The sequence below is a fragment of the Notothenia rossii genome, assembly GCF_949606895.1.
Source record: "Notothenia rossii genome assembly, chromosome: 6".
In the NCBI taxonomy this organism is placed as follows: domain Eukaryota; kingdom Metazoa; phylum Chordata; class Actinopteri; order Perciformes; family Nototheniidae; genus Notothenia; species Notothenia rossii.
The window spans coordinates 84,985,405-85,007,499 of record NC_136909.1 but is presented as its reverse complement, the minus strand read 5'-3'; the positions used below and the strand labels follow the sequence as shown (position 1 = coordinate 85,007,499).

At 39.4% G+C, this 22,095-nt stretch overlaps 1 protein-coding gene across 2 annotated transcripts in view; it reads right to left on the bottom strand.

The window, feature by feature from the left end:
• The window catches only part of cdh5 (cadherin 5), a 94,326-nt gene that overhangs the window by 27,158 nt on the left and 45,073 nt on the right, over positions 1-22,095 (bottom strand). For both annotated transcript variants that reach the window (XM_079690666.1, XM_079690667.1), the window contains 10 exons: positions 19,626-19,853; positions 18,196-18,475; positions 17,158-17,280; positions 13,733-13,900; positions 12,047-12,228; positions 9,992-10,096; positions 9,755-9,897; positions 8,817-8,950; positions 6,608-6,717; positions 3,430-3,532 (listed from right to left, as the gene is read on the bottom strand). In XM_079690666.1, coding sequence (XP_079546792.1) covers positions 3,430-3,532; positions 6,608-6,717; positions 8,817-8,950; positions 9,755-9,897; positions 9,992-10,096; positions 12,047-12,228; positions 13,733-13,900; positions 17,158-17,280; positions 18,196-18,475; positions 19,626-19,853 — 1,576 coding nt within the window. The remainder of the gene's footprint in view (positions 1-3,429; positions 3,533-6,607; positions 6,718-8,816; positions 8,951-9,754; positions 9,898-9,991; positions 10,097-12,046; positions 12,229-13,732; positions 13,901-17,157; positions 17,281-18,195; positions 18,476-19,625; positions 19,854-22,095) is intronic.

The window sequence follows — 22,095 nt, the reverse complement described above, 5'->3', positions numbered from 1 at the left end:
CTCTCTTTTCATGTCTATATCTTCCTCTTCTCTCAGTATCTGTTTCCTCCTACAGTATAACCCCATTCCCCCTTTCATTGAAGCTAATGATGCTTCCTATGTGATCTTTCCTTCTTTTATCATGTCCTCCTCTTCATCCTCAATTCTTTATGAATTCCTTTTGCTTCTCCCTTTGTGTCCTCTTGTTTTTAATCATCTTTCTCCTCTCCTCTCATTCCTGTTGTCCTAACTGCCTCTTGTTTACGCTCGCTTATTCTCCTCTCCCTTTTATATTTTCCCTCCTCATTTTGACACGGTTTCACTTTAATATTTCCCGTTTTCTTTAATCCCAATCTGTTCCTCTCGGCCTCCTTTCATCTCGTCTTCCACCTCTGCCTCATATGTCTTTCCCTCCATCTTCCTCTTCACTTCAACCCCTCCAGGCTTCAGCGTATAGAAGAAATGGATGAGGCAAGTTCGAGCCTTTTTTCTACCCTTCTGTTTATCTTTCTTTTCAATATGTTTCACTTAAATGAAATAGTACACTTCACCTAAATCTTTCATCTGACTACCTAAGGCTTTCATCTATTCACACTTTAATATTTGACTAGAACAGTTGGTAACACTTCTTCCTCGGGCTTTCATGTTTGATAAGAGGGGTGTGATGATCAAAAATGAAGAAAACTGTTTAACTGGAGCCCATGTTGTGTGTCCTGAGCTGAATAACCCAAATAAGCTTTGGAAATCTGACGTAACAGAGCACCAACCTTCGCCTAAATATCAATGTCTGGATCAAAGCAAGTGTCTCCGCAGAGCTTCACACCATCATCAATGTCACAGTGTGTTTATTCAAGATGACATTTTCTAACTTGCATATTTATTTCTACACATATTCTTCTCCCAAATGGCATTACATCTACTGAGTGAAGACGCCGCTTTGAATTTAGAATGATCTTTTGCCAACAGACAGCTCTCTTTTTATGTTGCGCAGAGCCAGATGTTTTTCTTTTAGGTATTCAACCTTCGACACAGTTCATCGTTTTCTCCTCTCACTGTCTCCTTTCCCACGGCATAGTTCTACGGCCTTGGGTATTGCTGCTATCTCTCTTAAGGGGGAGGAGCTTGGGTGTTGCTGCTATCGCTCTTAAGGGGGAGGAGCTTGGGTATTGCTGCTATCTCTCTTAAGGGGGAGGAGCTTGGGTGTTGCTGCTATCTCTCTTAAGGGGGAGGAGCTTGGGTATTGCTGCTATCTCTCTTAAGGGGGAGGAGCTTGGGTATTGCTGCTGTCTCTCTTAAGGAGGAGGAGCTTGGGTATTGCTGCTATCTCTCTTAAGGGGGAGGAGCTTGGGTATTGCTGCTATCTCTCTTAAGGGGGAGGAGCTTGGGTATCGCTGCTATCTCTCTTAAGGGGGAGGAGCTTGGGTATTGCTGCTGTCTCTCTTAAGGGGGAGGAGCTTGGGTATTGCTGCTATCTCTCTTAAGGGGGAGGAGCTTGGGTATTGCTGCTATCTCTCTTAAGGGGGAGGAGCTTGGGTATTGCTGCTGTCTCTCTTAAGGGGGAGGAGCTTGGGTATTGCTGCTATCTCTCTTAAGGAGGGGCAGCTTGGGCGCATTGTTGTTGCCAGTCTATGACCGAGCACAAGCCGCCATGAGGTAGTTTACTGTTCAGGGACGAAGGTTCCCTGGCGCACGTTCTTTCCTATGGACGAGAGCTCTAGTTAGATTCAGGGTCCATATTGCTTTAGTCTCGCTGATGAAGAATGTTGATTATTACACTCCCAATTGGGCTGCTCAATTAATCGTATTTTTAATCGTACCACTGTGTATTAGCCGTCAGTCGGCCATTGGTCCATACTGAAATAATTATATGTTGTGAACAGATTGACATCACACTTGGCCCAGAGGTCTATATTGCTGAGAAGTTGAATCATAAAGACTTTGGATGATCCTTGTGAAGTTTTGATCTGTACTGCCCCGAGCTCAATTTAATTATTCAGTGAAATATTTCGACACATACCAGATGGATTGCAATAGTCATGGTTTCCAGATGTTATATCCTTCTGATTGTAGGGTCTTCTCTTTTAGTGCAGTCATGTTCAATCCATATATTTCAAATGTAAGCTATAGTTGTTTCTCATTTTTCGTCCTGTTTTTTTTATTATCCATCCTTAAATGTTATCTATATATATCAACACCTACCAGATGGATTGGCATAAGCCGCTTTCACACCAAGTACTTTGCCATACTTAGTTCCCAGCACTTAGTTCCCCCATGGAACTAAAGAGCCGATCGCGTTCACACCGGAATAAGTTCCCTGAGGGAAGATTACACAAATGAAGCCGCTGATATCACTTCTTCTTCTTCTGCTTTGGGTTTACTGGCAGGCCGCAAACAACTTCACGGCGTATACTGCCACCCGAAGTCCCCGGCCGGAAGTCCCCGGAGTTGGGGACTGGCTTCAGTAGAAGCTGCTGGGACTCCCAGCAGCTTCTACTGAAGCCTTCCGAGTAAATCGCCAGATGGCCGACACCTCCTCATCTCCACCGCTCCCATGTTTTTTTTTGTGTTCCCATAAGTTAGTCTCTCTCCGTTGATGCACGGGGCGAATGCTAATGCTAATAATGCTAATGCCAGCAAATACAATGGCGGCTTCACAAAACTTTTCAGAGTTTTACCGGGCGTGGATTGCAATTCGCCCAGCCAATCAGAAATTGGTACTTTTTTCTCCCCAGGATAGTCCCACCTCTCTAGCAGGCGGAGGTAAAAAGTTATCTGAACGAAGTTCTCTTTTTGGTATGAACGCAAAATTCCAGACACTATAGGAACTAAACGGGAAAAGTACGGGGAAAAGTACTTCGGTGTGAAAGCGCCTAATGTCATAGTTCCCAGATTTTAAGTAACAATGGTGACTTTCCTTTTTAGTGCAGTCATGTTTAATCAATATATTTCAAATGTAAAGCTGTAGCTGTTGCTGTTTTTTCCTTTCAAAATAATGTAAAATGAAAATCAATGTGCTTTCTCTCCTGCACAACGGAGGTGTAATCCCCTGTCAGCTTGATGTTATTGTAAAAAGCACCACAGTTACACAGTGTGCGGTATATTTCTTCGACATCCTTAGCCAGGATGAGTTTATTATACACAGAGAGTCGTCTGCAAGTCCTCAGAGCCATTTTCTCTCATTATTTTCAATATTTGCTTTTGTGCATTCTAGACAGCACTTATGGTCCCAGAAAGGCTCTAAATCCCCCGTCTTGGCTGCGGAGAACCAAGGCTCGCTTTGTAAAGTTAAAATAATTTCAACTTTCGGCAACAAAGCACCGAGCCTCAAATGGGGTTTCAGCTGTCGCATAGCAACAAGTGGCAAAAAAAGTGCTTTGTGCGAGCAGCGTTTAGAGCAACAAACACAAAGGAAAAAAAAGGTAAATATGCTCCGTGAATACAAAGACTTACTGCCATTGTCTCTGATGGAGAAGTTGGAGTTGTCGCTGGCCAGGCTGAAAGTGAAGGAGACGGGCTGGTCGTCTTTATCTGTTGCTCTCAAGGTGCCTATCACCTGAGGAAAAAACACAAATCTGATTAATTCATGCAGGAAACAGACATTGCTTATACTAAATCAAAATGTATACAGCATGCAATTTCATGGGGTTACTAAAATTACATATATTATTAACATATACAATGTAAATTACATTTCTCCATCTGTTCAATATTGTGTGGAGTATGTGTGCTCAGGAAACACACAGAAATGTAATTAATCAATACTGGAAACAGACTTTGTTTATACCACGTCTAAATATATACAGTATTGTTTGGGAAATGAGCACAATGCAGTTTATACACATACTGCTGACATATGCAACTCAATGTAAATTACATTCCTCCATCTGTTCAAGATTGTTGTTGAGAAGCATTTACTACACATGCCATTTCAGTTTTTCTCTGTGTGAAACAGCAAACAAACAAACACTGTATAGAAATTATTTGAGCTCTGAGCTATTTTGTTCCACCTACTTTAGCTGCGTCTTTTACAATTTAAAAATAGGAGAGAGGCATTGCAGCATCTGAAGACACTAAAGACCCTACCCAAACTGAATTTTCATGCATTTGTGTTTTATCTTTGTTAAAACTTTCACCCTTTTCTCCAAGTTTTGCCTGTGCTATTAGTGAGCTTCCTGTTTAAAGAGTCCTCTCCTGCTGATGTTCAGGTGTATATCAGTATGTAGTGTCTCTACTTTAAAGAGTCCTCTCCTGCTGATGTTCAGGTTCATATCAGTATGTAGTGTCTCTACTTTAAAGAGTCCTCTCCTGCTGATGTTCAGGTGTATATCAGTATGTATTGTCTCTACTTTAAAGAGTCCTCTCCTGCTGATGTTCAGGTGTATATCAGTATGTATTGTCTCTACTTTAAAGAGTCCTCTCCTGCTGATGTTCAGGTGTATATCAGTATGTAGTGTCTCTACTTTAAAGAGTCCTCTCCTGCTGATGTTCAGGTGTATATCAGTATGTATTGTCTCTACTTTAAAGAGTCCTCTCCTGCTGATGTTCAGGTGTATACCAGTATGTAGTGTCTCTACTTTAAAGAGTCCTCTCCTGCTGATAGTCAGGTGTATACCAGTATGTATTGTCTCTACTTTAAAGAGTCCTCTCCTGCTGATGGTCAGGTGTATACCAGTATGTAGTGTCTCTACTTTAAAGAGTCCTCTCCTGCTGATGTTCAGGTGTATACCAGTATGTAGTGTCTCTACTTTAAAGAGTCCTCTCCTGCTGATGTTCAGGTGTATATCAGTATGTATTGTCTCTACTTTAAAGAGTCCTCTCCTGCTGATGTTCAGGTGTATATCAGTATGTAGTGTCTCTACTTTAAAGAGTCCTCTCCTGCTAATGTTCAGGTGTATATCAGTATGTAGTGTCTCTACTTTAAAGAGTCCTCTCCTGCTGATGTTCAGGTGTATACCAGTATGTAGTGTCTCTACTTTAAAGAGTCCTCTCCTGCTGATAGTCAGGTGTATATCAGTATGTAGTGTCTATACTTTAAAGAGTCCTCTCCTGCTGATGTTCAGGTGTATATCAGTATGTAGTGTCTCTACTTTAAAGAGTCCTCTCCTGCTGATGTTCAGGTGTATATCAGTATGTAGTGTCTCTACTTTAAAGAGTCCTCTCCTGCTGATGTTCAGGTTCATATCAGTATGTAGTGTCTCTACTTTAAAGAGTCCTCTCCTGCTGATGTTCAGGTGTATATCAGTATGTATTGTCTCTACTTTAAAGAGTCCTCTCCTGCTGATGTTCAGGTGTATATCAGTATGTATTGTCTCTACTTTAAAGAGTCCTCTCCTGCTGATGTTCAGGTGTATATCAGTATGTAGTGTCTCTACTTTAAAGAGTCCTCTCCTGCTGATGTTCAGGTGTATATCAGTATGTATTGTCTCTACTTTAAAGAGTCCTCTCCTGCTGATGTTCAGGTGTATACCAGTATGTAGTGTCTCTACTTTAAAGAGTCCTCTCCTGCTGATAGTCAGGTGTATACCAGTATGTATTGTCTCTACTTTAAAGAGTCCTCTCCTGCTGATGGTCAGGTGTATACCAGTATGTAGTGTCTCTACTTTAAAGAGTCCTCTCCTGCTGATGTTCAGGTGTATACCAGTATGTAGTGTCTCTACTTTAAAGAGTCCTCTCCTGCTGATGTTCAGGTATATATCAGTATGTATTGTCTCTACTTTAAAGAGTCCTCTCCTGCTGATGGTCAGGTGTATACCAGTATGTAGTGTCTCTACTTTAAAGAGTCCTCTCCTGCTGATGTTCAGGTGTATACCAGTATGTAGTGTCTCTACTTTAAAGAGTTCTCTCCTGCTGATAGTCAGGTGTATATCAGTATGTAGTGCCTCTACTTTAAAGAGTTCTCTCCTGCTGATAGTCAGGTGTATATCAGTATGTAGTGTCTATACTTTAAAGAGTCCTCTCCAGCTGATGTTCAGGTGTATATCAGTATGTAGTGTCTCTACTTTAAAGAGTCCTCTCCTGCTGATGTTCAGGTGTATATCAGTATGTATTGTCTCTACTTTAAAGAGTCCTCTCCTGCTGATGTTCAGGTGTATATCAGTATGTAGTGTCTCTACTTTAAAGAGTCCTCTCCTGCTAATGTTCAGGTGTATATCAGTATGTAGTGTCTCTACTTTAAAGAGTTCTCTCCTGCTGATAGTCAGGTGTATATCAGTATGTAGTGTCTATACTTTAAAGAGTCCTCTCCTGCTGATGTTCAGGTGTATATCAGTATGTAGTGTCTCTACTTTAAAGAGTCCTCTCCTGCTGATGGTCAGGTGTATACCAGTATGTAGTGTCTCTACTTTAAAGAGTCTTCTCCTGCTGATGTTCAGGTGTATATCAGTATGTAGTGTCTCTACTTTAAAGAGTCCTCTCCTGCTGATGTTCAGGTGTATATCAGTATGTAGTGTCTCTACTTTAAAGAGTCCTCTCCTGCTGATGTTCAGGTGTATATCAGTATGTAGTGTCTCTACTTTAAAGAGTCCTCTCCTGCTGATGTTCAGGTGTATACCAGTATGTAGTGTCTCTACTGTGACATGTCTATATCATAATAAAAGATAAGAAAACCTGCAAAACATGTTTCTCTTACCGTATTGGTGCGGTCGTTCTCACATACGAAGATGTCATCCACATTCAGTTCAGGCTTGTTGTCGTTGACGTCCTGAACTATAATGTTGACTTTCACAAACGACTCCAAACCTGCAGAGAGACGTCAGCACGAGATTAGCCGACATTTAATGACAGATGTTTTATCACAGGAGCTAATTTTATAACGAACTTAAGCTGGTCTTCACTATCTCTGACAATAGAAATAGACATTTCAATGAGCAGGGATTACTCGGAGCAGAAAACAATCCCTACATGTTACTCTCATGACGGATTTAATCTAATTTAATATGTGAAAGGGTACTATAGAAATAACAGATGAGAAATGAATTTAACATCCATCTTCAAGTCTCAAATTAAACCAATTGTAAACCAAGTTTTCTTTATTATTTTGTGTAATTTTTTTGCGTGCTCTTAACACAGCTTGTTTGTAATTAACCTTAACGAGCACAATGATATGGATCAGGTGTGATATCTCCAGCTTTGATTAATCTCTTTGAGGTCAAGTGCCTCAAAGGATTTCTATTTATGAGATTTTTGTTTTGTAGCTTATTTTACATCACTGATGTTTTAAATATTCATCTTTTGATAAACGTGTGGGTCTCTTTCATGCCTCCTGTACTGAAACTGTCTTTATTAAAGCACATGTACTGTACATCCAGGACAAGCTCAGGGGACCATTGTGTTCCTTAAACATGGTGACAAGCCACTAAAATAGATCTCTGGATTTCACTCATTGTAGAGCTAAAAATATATATAGTTTGGTTTGGGAGCTGCGATTGAACAAAGAGAGCCTCTAATGTGATTTAGGTGCTTACTCTCTGCTTCAGCGTGGCACGACCAGGTGTTATATATTAAATCCTTAAAGATCCATTTTAATGTGGTACACTCAGAGTTTGGAGAGTTTAATAAATCAGACGTCAGCTTACTGAACTGCCAAAGAAATTGAATAGAGTGGTGCAGTGATGAGGTATTTTTTTAGGTCGAATCCCTACGTAAGCATAGCAAGGGCTCCCTTGACACAAAGCCAACGGGATTTTAATGAATCTTACAGAAAATAATCTCTGTGGCAAACAAACGTTCATGATACTTACAGGTTTTGTTCAGCAGGATAATCTTCACATATTAACACCTCGATTTTTGAAGTGACAAGCTAACATTAGGCTATAAAGGAACAACAGCACGGTCACATGACTTCACGTGACCACCGCTAAGCTAAAGGCGGCTAATGTTGGGCTATAAAGGAACTACAGCACGGTCACATGACTTCACTTCACCACAGCTAAGCTAAAGGTGGCTAATGTTAGGCTATAAAGAAACTACAGCTCGGTCACATGACTTCACGTCACCACAGCTAAGCTAAAGGTGGCTAATGTTAGGCAATAAAGAAACTACAGCACGGTCACATGACTTCACTTCACCACAGCTAAGCTAAAGGTGGCTAATGTTGGGCTATAAAGGAACTACAGCTCGGTCACATGACTTCACGTCACCACAGCTAAGCTAAAGGTGGCTAATGTTAGGCAATAAAGAAACTACAGCTCGGTCACATGACTTCACGTCACCACAGCTAAGCTAAAGGTGGCTAATGTTAGGCAATAAAGAAACTACAGCTCGGTCACATGACTTCACGTCACCACCGCTAAGCTAAAGGAAGCTAATGTTGGGCTATAAAGGAACTACAGCATGGTCACATCACTTCACATGACTTCACGGGACCACCGCTAAGCTAAAGGCGGCTAATGTTGTCGGTAAAGACGTTTAGTCATCTCAATGAGACACTTGTTAGCAACTTACATTTTTAAATTCACCTTTGGGGTATTTACTTATGTGTTCTGTGTCATAGTACAACATCTCTTCAGCTTGTGTTAACCAACTTATTGCAGGCTAACAACCAAAAACACATTCAAGATGGACTTCAAGACAAGGGAACAGGAAGTGGTAAAATGCTGATTCATTCATATGTTTTACGATCATTCCTGCACTACACTCCCATCCGGGAATACATCCAGAAGAGTTGAACAACAACAAAAGAACACACTGTTTTTTTTGGCCTTTGTAATCTCCGCCTGAATGCACTTTGCCGTTGTTACAGAACACAGATGGTTTTAATTTTTGATCTGAGGCTCTATTGTTGAAGGATTAATACACTTGTGCAGCTTGTGTGTGTATGTGTGTGTGTGTGGGCGTACCACTTGGCTCCTCCTGAGCTTTAACTTGAAACATGTGTGTGGCCTCCAGCTCTCGGTCCAGCGTCCTCTGGGTGGAGAGCTGACCTGTGAACGGGTGAATTCCGATGGGGCAGTCCTTATCCAAGATGGAATACCTAAACAGAGGGAAAGAGTATTAAAGGTCCCCTATTATACTGTTTTTCATCAATATATTGTAGGTCTCAGATATTTACAAAACATGTTTCTGAAGTGTTTGGCTCCAAATACCAAACAGACCTTTGCAGCATTACCCATAATCCCCTCTGTTTCTGCCCTGTTTCCAAAGTGCTGATTCTCTGTCTGTTACTTTAGATGAAAATAAGGAGCCCCTCCCCACGCCCCTCTGAGAGAGATTTGGTTAAAAAGAACTCAATGGTGCTCTAGCAGGAGATTCAGGTGATAAGGGGGGGGGGGGGGGGGGGGGGGTTACCTTGGTTGCTGATTGGCTAATGGTTCAACAAGACAAAACATCGTTATGACATCATAAAGTGGCCAAAATCTGATCAGCTCATTTTCAGACAGGTTTTTATAGAAATGGATCAAAAAGAGAGAGAATCTTTGTTCCTGAAACTTTCAGAGTCTCTTTCCACAGAGGGGACACATGTTGATGTAGGAGAGACATGAAGAAGAGGGGGACACATGTTGATGTAGGAGAGACATGAAGAAGAGGGGACACATGTTGATGTAGAAGAGACATGAAGAAGAGGGGACACATGTTGATGTAGAAGAGACATGAAGAAAAGGGGACACATGTTGATGTAGAAGAGACATGAAGAAGAGGGGACACATGTTGATGTAGAAGAGACATGAAGAAAAGGGGACACATGTTGATGTAGAAGAGACATGAAGAAGTGGATTTTGCACAATAGGTGAACTTTAAAGTCAAATTACATTATTTATTTATTTTAACATTTGCATACCGTATGGTCTTATTAGCTCTGTCAGGGTCTCGGGCTTTCACTGATCCGATGTTGTTCACCGTACGTTCCTCCATCACATTGAAAGTGTAGATGGGCTGTGAGAAGAGTGGAGCTTCGTCTACATCCAACACCTTGATGTTCACCTGTGGATTTAAATTCATTCACAACAGTTTTAAGATTGATCTCAGATTTGTAATGTAGATATAAATGGAAATTGTGAGGACAGGATGTGTTTACCTGAGCTGTGGTGACTGCACTGTTCTTGTTATCGGCGGGGAAACGCAGGGTTTCTCGCACCTGGACAGCGAAGGTGTAGATGCTCTTTGTCTCGTAGTCCAGAGCCTGGGGAAAGAGGAGAATGGCAATCAAAAAACGTTACTTTGAGATAATCGTTATAACCTTAGACTTCTTTTGAGCTCTTTTCCTAACAGTTTAAATGCCGTAATATTGTTTTTCCAAAAGACCAAAACAGGACTAAAAATGTACACTAAGCATTGTTCAATTGTTATTCCGCAGCTTATTTGAATACTCATTTCTGATTCGTCAATTTGGTCATTAGAGTGGTTGTACATTATTGCCAGCCTAACAGACCGTTGCTAAGGAGAACAGACCGTTGCTAAGGAGGATCAAGGGACTATGTGCAGTCATATCAACCCGCAGAAAGGAAACCGGTTAATTTAACGTCCTCTTTGGACAACAAACATTTGTTTTAGTCCATCAGAAAATCATTTTAATTTGCGTTGCAGTTCCAGACTCCAGATCAGTTTTTCATGAAGTCTTTAAAGCAGTAGATTTGATAAGATATTTTGTTTCTTTTCAGCTATCATGCGAGGCTCATACCTCTTTAACATGCACCTCATATGAATGATTTTGTAGTTTTGATCCAGCTTGAAATGCTTTCTATCCATTGAAGAAGTTAAGGTGTTTTAATATTTCAAAATCTAAATTGCCACGATTTGTTGGTCTATATTTTTAGACCATTTTGCACTTTATATGTTCACCTGCATCTCCTATCGTTATCCTCAGTGGATTCACACCTGCGTCTTTTCACCAAGGACTCCCTGTCTTTGCCAGGTGTAAAAAGGATTTAAATGTGACAAAATCCTGGCTCACACTCTGGATTTAAGAAACCCACTAAAGTGCCATATTTTTCCCTTCCATGCTAAACATGTTACCATGCGTGAAAACACCCTTTTTTCCAAGTCTGCACAATCTGAGACTCGCATGGTGTTGCGAATGCACTTTCATGTCGACAAATAAATGGCAGCGAGCTTACTTTCACATTTCTGCTTATCGTTTTTCTCCCGCTGAATGAGAAACAGCAGTAAAATGTTGTTTCTGGCGGAGTGTTTTATCTGTGGATGGGACCACCACAGGTAGGCAGGGATATTCTGCTAACTGGATTATGCATGGTTACAGGGAATCTCAGTCGCAGGGTATCAAAGGCATGTGTAAACAGCTTAACAAGAATAAGACCTTCACCGCAGTGTGGACGATAGCTGGATGCTCTGTAAACACAGCCGGGAGGAAGATGAGGAGCTACGGAGCTGAGGGGAAGATTGTGCTGTGATTTTAGGCCATGCAACGTTGGTACAAGCTATTACATTTCATTAGGATAAATGTTCAGCTCTCTGATGTCCCAAATATTGCAAAAATTCCTGCAAGCATAAATAGCTTCCCTTGCCAGAAGGAGGTCATGAAGTATAGGTTTTTAATTATGTGTTCAACATAAAAATTCCCTGCTAAAAATGTCCGAAATGACCAATTTCCACGAAGCAAAATACCAAACATCAACAAGTCAAGGGTACATTTGTGTTGCATGGATTCATATCTCAAGATACACCACAGCCAATGCGGCCAAATACTCAAAATAAAGGAAGGAAGCCATTACATCTTGAAATAAAAGGTAACATGAAGAGGGAACTAAGTTTAAGGGAACTACATAGTGTTTTTATTTGTCAGACAGATAATAGATTGTTATCTTCACGGTCATCTGTATATTGTTCTTGTTCTCGAATGCTGGTTTATTTCTATTTCTATTTCGAGATGTTTCTATTTTAGAATTTTTTATTTCTTCTATTTTAGTAATGCGCAATGGCTTGTTTTGTTTTATGCTGCTGCAACGAAAACATTCCGCAAATTGGGATTAATAAAGTACATCTTATCTCATCTTATTTTTTCTTATCTTCTCCAACTCAATCACAAATTGAAGAATATGACAGCAAACTCAAAGTAACAAAATCGTTTATATTATATATTATTACATATCTATTTATCCACATTGCCTCCTACCTGTTTGAGCATGAGGTTTCCGTCCTTGTTGGGGCTGAGTTCGATGTTGAACATTTTGCTGTTTTCATTGAGAATAGTGAAGATGGGCTCTTTGTTCTGAATCTCGTCTCGATCCTCCAGCTCCAGAGTGCCGATCTTCTCGTTCAGCTTGTGGTCCTCTGGAACCTGCAGTTCATAAATCCCTGAAGACAGAAAATCACATTACATGTCACTTGTTAGACGGTTTTATCCAAAGCGATTTATATACATTCAGTACTGTGGCCAATCCCCACAGGAGCAATTTGGGGTGAAGTGTCTCAGGGACACAACGACATGCTGAGTGCAGTGGGACTCGAACTTGCTACCCCCTGATTGAAAGTTCAGCACACTATTCCACTGAGCCACAGCCTCCCAATCAATGTGAATATGAGACGGTCAATGTGTTCATCAATCAAACAATCAAATGTTATTGATACAGCCCAATATCACAAATAACACCTACTTCGTGGTCTCTACAGTGTATAAAGCATTCATCACCCTCTGCACTTGGCACAAATAAAATCTCAGAAAGAAACCCCCAAATTAACGGTGAAGAAATGGAAGAACAATTGGAGAGGAACCGACAGTCATGCAATAGATGTCATGTGAATAGATTAAAGGAGACGCTAAAAGTAAAACATAGAAAATCCAAAGGACAAAAAAGATAATGTGTTCATGTATTTATAAAAAACATTGCTCTAAGTCAGGGGTGTCAAACTCAATTTCATCACGGGCCACATCAGCATTATGGTTGCACTCAAAGGGCCGGTTGTAACTTTAAGACTATATGAACATACATATATAAATATTTAATATAAAATAATGTATTATATTACATTATTAATAAATAAATAAATAAATAAATAACTACGTCTGAAAGAAGAAGTCAAGGGCAAATAAGTTTAAGTCTCTTCAGTGAGAATGTCACAAAATGATTAAAAAAGTCAAAATCAAAACAAAAAAATAACAATTAAAAGTCAAATTCTGAGAAAAAGTCAAATTCTGAGAAAAAGGCCAATTCTAACAAAAAGGCATATTTGAGATGCATTGTGGGAAATGTAGTTCATGGACATCGTGCTTCTGTAAATCGGCATGTAACCGTATAGTAAACATGTTACATTCTTTCAGAGATCTTGCGGGCCACAAGAAATGAAGCCGCAGGCCGGATTTGGCCCCCGGGCCTTAAGTTTGACACCCCTTATCTAAGTGGACCTGATCTAAGTGGATGTCAGCGATCTTTCAGGTGCTGCCAATAAATAATTCTGTATAAAAACCAGAACAAAGTTATATGCAATGTGTCGAAAAGATGACCAAATGTTCAAAAATATTTCTTAAAATAGGTTTAAAATACTTTAGCACTTCACCTTGTTAGCAATATAAACTATTTTGCATCTTATTATTATTACTTCTGGCTGCTACTTCACTTCAGACTGTGACAACGTGCAATAATCATTGTTATGTGCAATGAACACCTCTCTCGAATGATTGCTATTTCAGTATTATAGGATTCCTTACTTTTTACACAACTGCTACTTCAACCTATTTCTCTTTTATGTTATTAACAAGTGTTATCCTGTTTATTTAATGTTAGTTTACTTTCTTTTTATTGTTGCCTATCATCCGCAATGTCCCTTTTGGTGTTCCCCACTGAGACTCAAATGAACGTACTTCGGATGAACGAGGCGTAGTTGTCGTTGGCGTCGGTGATAGAGATGGTGACGGAGGTGGTGGATGTGCTGCCGGAGGCCATTCCTCTCATATCCTGAGCTTTAACCACCAACACAAACCGACTCTGGCTCTCCCGGTCCAGCGTGTTTGTCTTGCAGCTGATCACACCTGCAGAGAACAGAGAAGGTGTTATCTTTTGAGGTCAACTCTGACTCATATTCAAGTAAAAATAGCTCGTGCATCTACACCTCGCCTTCATTAACTTACACCTCGCCTTCATTAACTTAAAAAAAGACAATGTTGCTGCGGGGTAATGATGTTTTTTGGACGTCAGTGCGGCGAGCTTTTCAGCAGAGGTGGGAAGTAGTGGAGTTCAAATACTTTGTTATTGTACTTAAGTTCAGTATCATCACACAGGCCCATAAGACTGTTAAACACCTTCACTTTTGAAATAACATACATAACATTCATCTGTTTGCAACTCACAGATATCATATCAATATTCCAATTACTGTATATAGACTATTCTTCACAGTTTCTATCATATTCTGTTTCTATTATATTCTATTTTATTTTATTTGTTTTATTGTGTTGCACTGTTGGAGGAGCCTGAGACCTAAGATGTTCACTCTCATAACTACACTGTAGCTATCCACACATGACAATAAACGCCTTGAAACTTGAAGTACATTCTTCTGGTTTCAGTACTTTACTCCACTACTTATTTTTCTGACGACTTTTTACTTTGACTTCTTATATTTTTAACCCAAATACCTGTACTTTCTACTTCTTACATGTTGAACCCAAATACTTGTACTTTCTACTTCTTACATGTTGAACACAAATACCTGTACTTTCTACTTCTCACATGTTGAACCCAAATACCTGTACTTTCTACTTCTTACATGTTGAACTCAAATACCTGTACTTTCTACTTCTCACATGTTGAACCCAAATACCTGTACTTTCTACTTCTTACATGTTGAACCCAAATACCTGTACTTTCTACTTCTTACATGTTGAACACAAATACCTGTACTTTCCACTTCTCACATGTTGAACTCAAATACCTGTACTTTCTACTTCTCACATGTTGAACTCAAATACCTGTACTTTCTACTTCTCACATGTTGAACACAAATACCTGTACTTTCTACTTCTTACATGTTGAACCCAAATACCTGTACTTTCTACTTCTTACATGTTGAACACAAATACCTGTACTTTGTACTTATTACATGTTGAACACAAATACCTGTACTTTCTACTTCTTACATGTTGAACCCAAATACCTGTACTTTGTACTTCTTACATGTTGAACACAAATACCTGAACTTTCTACTTATTACATGTTGAACACAAATACCTGTACTTTGTACTTCTTACATGTTGAACACAAATACCTGTACTTTCTACTTCTTACATGTTGAACCCAAATACCTGAACTTTCTACTTCTTACATGTTGAACTCAAATACCTGTACTTTCTACTTCTTACATGTTGAACTCAAATACCTGTACTTTCTACTTCTTACATGTTGAACACAAATACCTGAACTTTCTACTTCTCACATGTTGAACTCAAATACCTGTACTTTCTACTTCTTACATGTTGAACACAAATACCTGTACTTTCTACTTCTTACATGTTGAACACAAATACCTGTACTTTCTACTTCTTACATGTTTAACTCAAATACCTGTGCTTTCTACTTCTTACATGTTGAACTCAAATACCTGTACTTTCTACTTATTACATGTTGAACACAAATACCTGTACTTTCTACTTCTTACATGTTGAACCCAAATACCTGTACTTTGTACTTCTTACATGTTGAACACAAATACCTGAACTTTCTACTTATTACATGTTGAACACAAATACCTGTACTTTGTACTTCTTACATGTTGAACACAAATACCTGTACTTTCTACTTCTTACATGTTGAACCCAAATACCTGAACTTTCTACTTCTTACATGTTGAACTCAAATACCTGTACTTTCTACTTCTTACATGTTGAACTCAAATACCTGTACTTTCTACTTCTTACATGTTGAACACAAATACCTGAACTTTCTACTTCTCACATGTTGAACTCAAATACCTGTACTTTCTACTTCTTACATGTTGAACACAAATACCTGTACTTTCTACTTCTTACATGTTGAACACAAATACCTGTACTTTCTACTTCTTACATGTTTAACTCAAATACCTGTGCTTTCTACTTCTTACATGTTGAACTCAAATACCTGTACTTTCTACTTCTTACATGTTGAACTCAAATACCTGTACTTTCTACTTCTCACATGTTGAACTCAAATACCTGTACTTTCTACTTCTCACATGTTGAACTCAAATACCTGTACTTTCTACTTCTTACATGTTGAACACAAATACCTGTACTTTCTACTTCTTACATGTTGAACACAAATACCTGTACTTTCTACTTCTTACATGTTTAACTCAAATACCTGTGCTTTCTACTTCTTACATGTTGAACTCAAATACCTGTACTTTCTACTTCTCACATGTTGAACACAAATACCTGTACTTTCTACTTCTTACATGTTGAACACAAATACCTGTACTTTCTACTTCTTACATGTTGAACCTAAATACCTGTACTTTCTACTTCTTACATGTTAAACCCAAATACCTGTACTTTCTACTTCTTACATGTTGAACACAAATACCTGTACTTTCTACTTCTCACATGTTGAACTCAAATACCTGTACTTTCTACTTCTTACATGTTGAACACAAATACCTGTACTTTCTACTTCTTACATGTTGAACACAAATACCTGTACTTTCTACTTCTTACATGTTGAACACAAATACCTGTACTTTCTACTTCTTACATGTTGAACACAAATACCTGTACTTTCTACTTCTTACATGTTGAACCTAAATACCTGTACTTTCTACTTCTTACATGTTAAACCCAAATACCTGTACTTTCTACTTCTTACATGTTGAACACAAATACCTGTATTTTCTACTTCTCACATTTTCCAAACAGGCTGGTTCCTTTAGTCTGAATGTGTGTTTGGTGGCGTGATCATTATTATTTAGAGTCATTGCGTGCCTATTGATTTGAACACGATCCGTGTATCCATCATTTCCTGGTCTTCTCTAAAGAAGAGGGACCAATGAAAACGTTGTCATGTTGCCGTTGTTCAGCATGGAAACATTCATTAGCTAACAATGACATTATTGTTCTATTAATATAAAGGGAGGTCAGGTACTCTTTAAAACAGCTGCTAGTTATGGGTACTTTTTACTGAAGTACATTTCAAAGCCTCTTTACTTTGACTTGAGTAAAGAAGTTTAGTCAGTACTTCTACTTTCACCAGAGTATTTTTAAACACGAGTATCTGTACTTCTACTTGAGTAAAGGATGTGTTTATCTCTGCTTACCTGTAGTGCTGTGGATTTCGAAGGGAGAAATGGCTCTATCTTGGATCAAAGAGTACTTGAGTTCTCCGTTAGCGGTGGTGGGGTCGTCAGCATCGGTGGCCCTCACCTCAATTACTTTAGTTCCTAAATGCAGATCGTAAAACAACATAAATCCATGCAGAAATATCCAAATGTCCGTGCATCCTGGCATTTGAAATGATTATACGTTCTGATTGTTTGCTATAGTGGTATTTCAGTCCTTAATGTGCCTTTTTTTCACAGTATGATGTGCTTATGACTGGTTTTGACAGGTGTTGACATTATGTTTCATTTGTCCTCGTCTTTTCACAGTCAAGTCTATTTTTATACTTAATTATCACTGGGTGTTAAATGTCAAATACTTAACAACAGCGGAAAGATTGTTCTGCAAGAAAATGCTTCATGCTTTTATGGTGTGTACATTTGTGGATGAAGTGGATAAAAACGGCATTTCCATACCATTACATTGTATTGTCAATTATGGTTTAAGGATTATCTTTAACATATCTGAAATATGTTGGTCAGGCTGAAAAATGTGGGTCCAAAACACAGGACTTACGTATTTCCATTTAACGGGAAACAAAAAGTCAATTGACTCATGTAAACATTTGGACATAAACTAAGATACATAACATATTTTTGAAGCCAAACCATGTTCAAGTATCATCTATCCTGTTTTGTTGTCGAAATCTAAACTATGAACCACATCTTTAAAACTGTACCATCACCCCGGAGAAAAATACATTTCCCTTAGAGAACTGCCATTTTGTTTTAATGGTACCATAATTTTTATAGAGTAAGGTTGCTAATATACAGCTATACCAATGATGACTATTGGATCTTATTGAGCTCTTTCATTAAACAACTTCCAATTTACCAACTTCCAACTGGTTATGTTACTTTCCACGAGCTGGGACGTAACAACGGTAATACTTGAAAGAACTAACGACCTAATTTGACATCTACATGTTCACATTAGTGAGGAACCTTTTTCTGACGATCTTTTGTGACGTTACTCACCTATCGTAGACCTCTCCATAATGGATCCATTATATGTTTTGGGGAAAACTGGAGTGTTGTCGTTGATGTCGGTCACTTGAACAACAAATTCTCCGGAATCCTCTATCAGCTGATTGTTCCCGTCGAACATTGTGGCGGTCAGATGATAAGCGTTCTTCTCCTCTCTGTCCAGAGACCTGGAGACAAACAGGTCTCCCTTGTTATCCACGTGAAAGATGGTGTTCGCTCCTTCACCCTCGATTTTGAAGCTCTTCACATCCACTCTCTGGCTCGACTTTAGCTGCGGATGAAAGAAAAATAAAAATACAGTTTTGTGGTTTTTCTTTCCCAGCTGGTCCTGGAGTGACGACTTGAAATCAACAACCTTCCAGCTAAGTCTCTACAAATAAACTGAGTATTCTCGAGAAATCCCTCAAATATTCATCAAAGAGATGGTTAGCAACAAGTTAATGGCCTAGATTCGGAGCATACGGCATCATTAAAACTGAATGGATGAGACAAAAATACAAATTGAAGTCGATTAATGGAGGTTTAAAGACTGAACTGTAGAAACACAGGACCAGGAAGTAGACAAGAAACATGAGGAGGATTCTTGTTTAAAGGGGACCTATCATGCTAAATGTACTTGTGTACGTCTTTTATACATGAATACGTGTCCCCGGTGTGTCAGGGAACTCACCAAGTGTCAGAAAACACAACCCTTTCTCTTTTCCTCCATACCCAAATCTCTAAAAACAGGGCTGCAACGGATCTGATACAGACTGATACAGATTTGAAAATTCTCTGACGTCAGTGACGAGGAGCTCCGCCTATATGGCCAACTCTCCACCAATCAGGGGAATGAGAGATTGCGTGGCATGGTAAGAGCATGGTAACAGCATGGTAACATGGCGCTCGTAGGGGCGTGGTCAGCTGCAGCGCATGCAAAGATGAGGCATGTCTAAAATGCATGATCTGTTTGGTATTTTGAAAAAAAAACGTATAAATATACCTTATATAGGTATGGCCCTACAATATATTATTCAAATATGGCATGATAGGTCCACTTTAAGTTGTGAGCCTTCCACGTGGTAAGTAATACCAGACACCACAGCACTCAGTTAGCCTAATTTAAATACATTTTTGTTATGTGTTTTTGTTAAATTTAGAGAATTTGGTAGTCCAGTTTTGGCTGGCTAAGGCTTCCTCCATATTTTGTTCTTTTTTTTCTGTCCTCCAGACACACATAGTTTGGTTTAGAAGGCTTTGAATGTTGGTAAATACAATTATGAATTATGCTGTCGCTGTAACGTTTTTGGGGACTCATCCGGGATGTTCATCTTCTGTTTCTCTTTCGCCAAGCTTTAAATTAAATCTTTAGTTTTCCATCAAATCCATCCTCCATGTTTTTGGAATCAGTGCTTCAAAAAGGATTTCCATTTCCACATTACCTGTCCGATCTTATAGGGAATGGGTGCAGGTTTCTCCTCTTCCACATACAGAGAGTTCCAGATCCAATCTCTTTTCTGCCTGAACAGGACAGGATGCGTCTCCTTCTTCACAATCTCAGCTTCGCCTAGCCGCTCTGCTTCCACCAGAGGAAAGTGAGAATCGGAAACAGCTAGAGAGACGGACAGGGCCGTAATGGCTATAGTCCACATCTGGAGCCAAGCCATCATCTAGGAGAGAAATAGAGGAAGGAAAAGAGGCAGAAGTGAACACGATATTCTTGCTTTTGTTCCAAATCAATCAATCAATCAACCAATGTTTATTTATATAGCTGTTGGGAAAGTACTGAATGTCCTCTTCCAACATGAGAGTCACATGATATCAAAGGTATCCCAACTGTAGCTGTGAACATGACAGGATGTGTGATTACCTAGAAGAGCATCAGGACTGTTTGAGGCATATGATAGCTATGTGATTAACATGATGATTCAGCCTCTATGGAGAGAGACATATGACAAGCATGATCATTTCTGACGTGGAGCTAATCTGAAGTAAACATTGAATACTGCTTTCTATTCCTCCATCTTGTGACTGTGTAACTCCCTCTCTTGGATATCAGCATGTGAAGGACACTGTTCAGGAACTAGTTGATGCTCTGTATGTGATGACTCCTTCCATTCTGGAGAGGATCACAGATACATGGATCCTGAGATTCAAGCTCAAGCCGGTGACAAGTGAGATTTTTCTGACAATACAGTAGGAGGGTATGACAATTGTTAAATTTATCTCAGTGGACTTTACAGTTTGTACAGAATATCAATACGACACCCTCTGTCCTTGGACCTTCACATCGGACAAGAAAAAAAAAACGTTTATGAACACAGTCCAAATGTATATTTATTCGGCAATACTGTATATCGATACGGAGCTGGATCCAGATCAAATGCACGCTAAAGGATCATTGACATTTTTTTCTCTCAGTGATTGTGCTGTTATGTTAAATGTTTGTTGTTATTTGTCTATGCAAGTCAAATTTCAGACTTGATCTGACCATTAAAGTATTATCGTACTATGGTCATATGAGGGGGCAGAGAGAAATGTGGAAGCATGCCATCATCTAGGAGAGAAATAGAGGAAGGAAAAGAGGGAGACATGATATTCTTGCTTTTGTTCAAAATGTTTATGAACATAAAGGCACAGTCCAAATGTATACATATGTATGTTGTAATTGTACAAAGCTTCGGCAATACTGTATGTCACTATGGTCATGCCTGTAAAGTTATTTGCATTGAGAGAATAAGGATAGTGTGATGGTGCAGAGAGGAATGTGGAAGCATATAGAAGTAGAAAAAAGAGTAGAAGAGATCACATTAAAACCATTTATCAGCTGTGGACAGACCCTTCCTGGTGCCAGGGTGAGACTCAGAGTGAAGGCCAAGGACTTTCGCTCAGCTATCATTCAGGACCAGGGCTCTTAAACCCTCAGCCTGGGACCCAAATGAAACATTTAGCCTCTCATCATGGGACCCGGGCTAATGTGGCCGAATGGGGATCTATTAAACATAGGCCTGTGACCCATTTTAGGCCCTGACCCACTGAGAGAGAGACAGAAAGAGACAGACAGACACGAGACGCAAAGAGAAGCTGACATTAAAACCACTTAGGATGTCTGTATTTATCAGTCATTAAGAAGAAAAGACGTTTTCCATAAAGGGACTGTTTTGACATTTCTGAATTTCTGATTCTTTTAAGCATTAATACAGCACATCAAATCGAGAGTGAAAAGGAGAAGCTTGGGTTGAAGGATTTCTTGTGGTTTTTCAAATCAAAGACTATAAGAGAAGGATGAGTCATTTTGTTGCAGATTAATTTTCTGTTGAATGCATAACCACAGAAAATTAGCAACATGGCCAACGGTGCCAACATAAAAAGAAAAAGGAAATTGAAAATGGCTCAACTTTTTGCCGTGCAACGTCATCTGGCAACAGACTGCGCTGCACCGGCCAAAACAATTAAGAAAGCACACATTCCTGGAAGATTACTTCATGAACAAGAACGCCCCAATTCCACTGTTTACCTTCAGACCATCGAGATGGAGGATAAAACAATTTGTAGTAATTCAGTTGTAAAATCCTTATAGTAAACAGTTGGCATCAGATAAGCCTTTAAACTCAAGGATTTAAAACTTGGATTTAAAGGGGATGTATATTTGTAATAGAAAAAAAATCCCTTTTGTGCGCATACATCTGGGTATCTTGAGTTTCCAAAGGCTAAAGTCCCTGACTGGAACGCCTCCATTTGGACACCTTTGTTTACTTCCTTAACACAATGACATCACTTTCTAGCACTTACACTTTTTTGGCTAGCGCTCCAACACATTGTACGTGATTGGCTAAGGGGCGGGACATCTCTAAGCAGTCGACAAATCACAACAGAGCCGGCCAGCTAACCAATCAGAGCAGACTGGGCTCT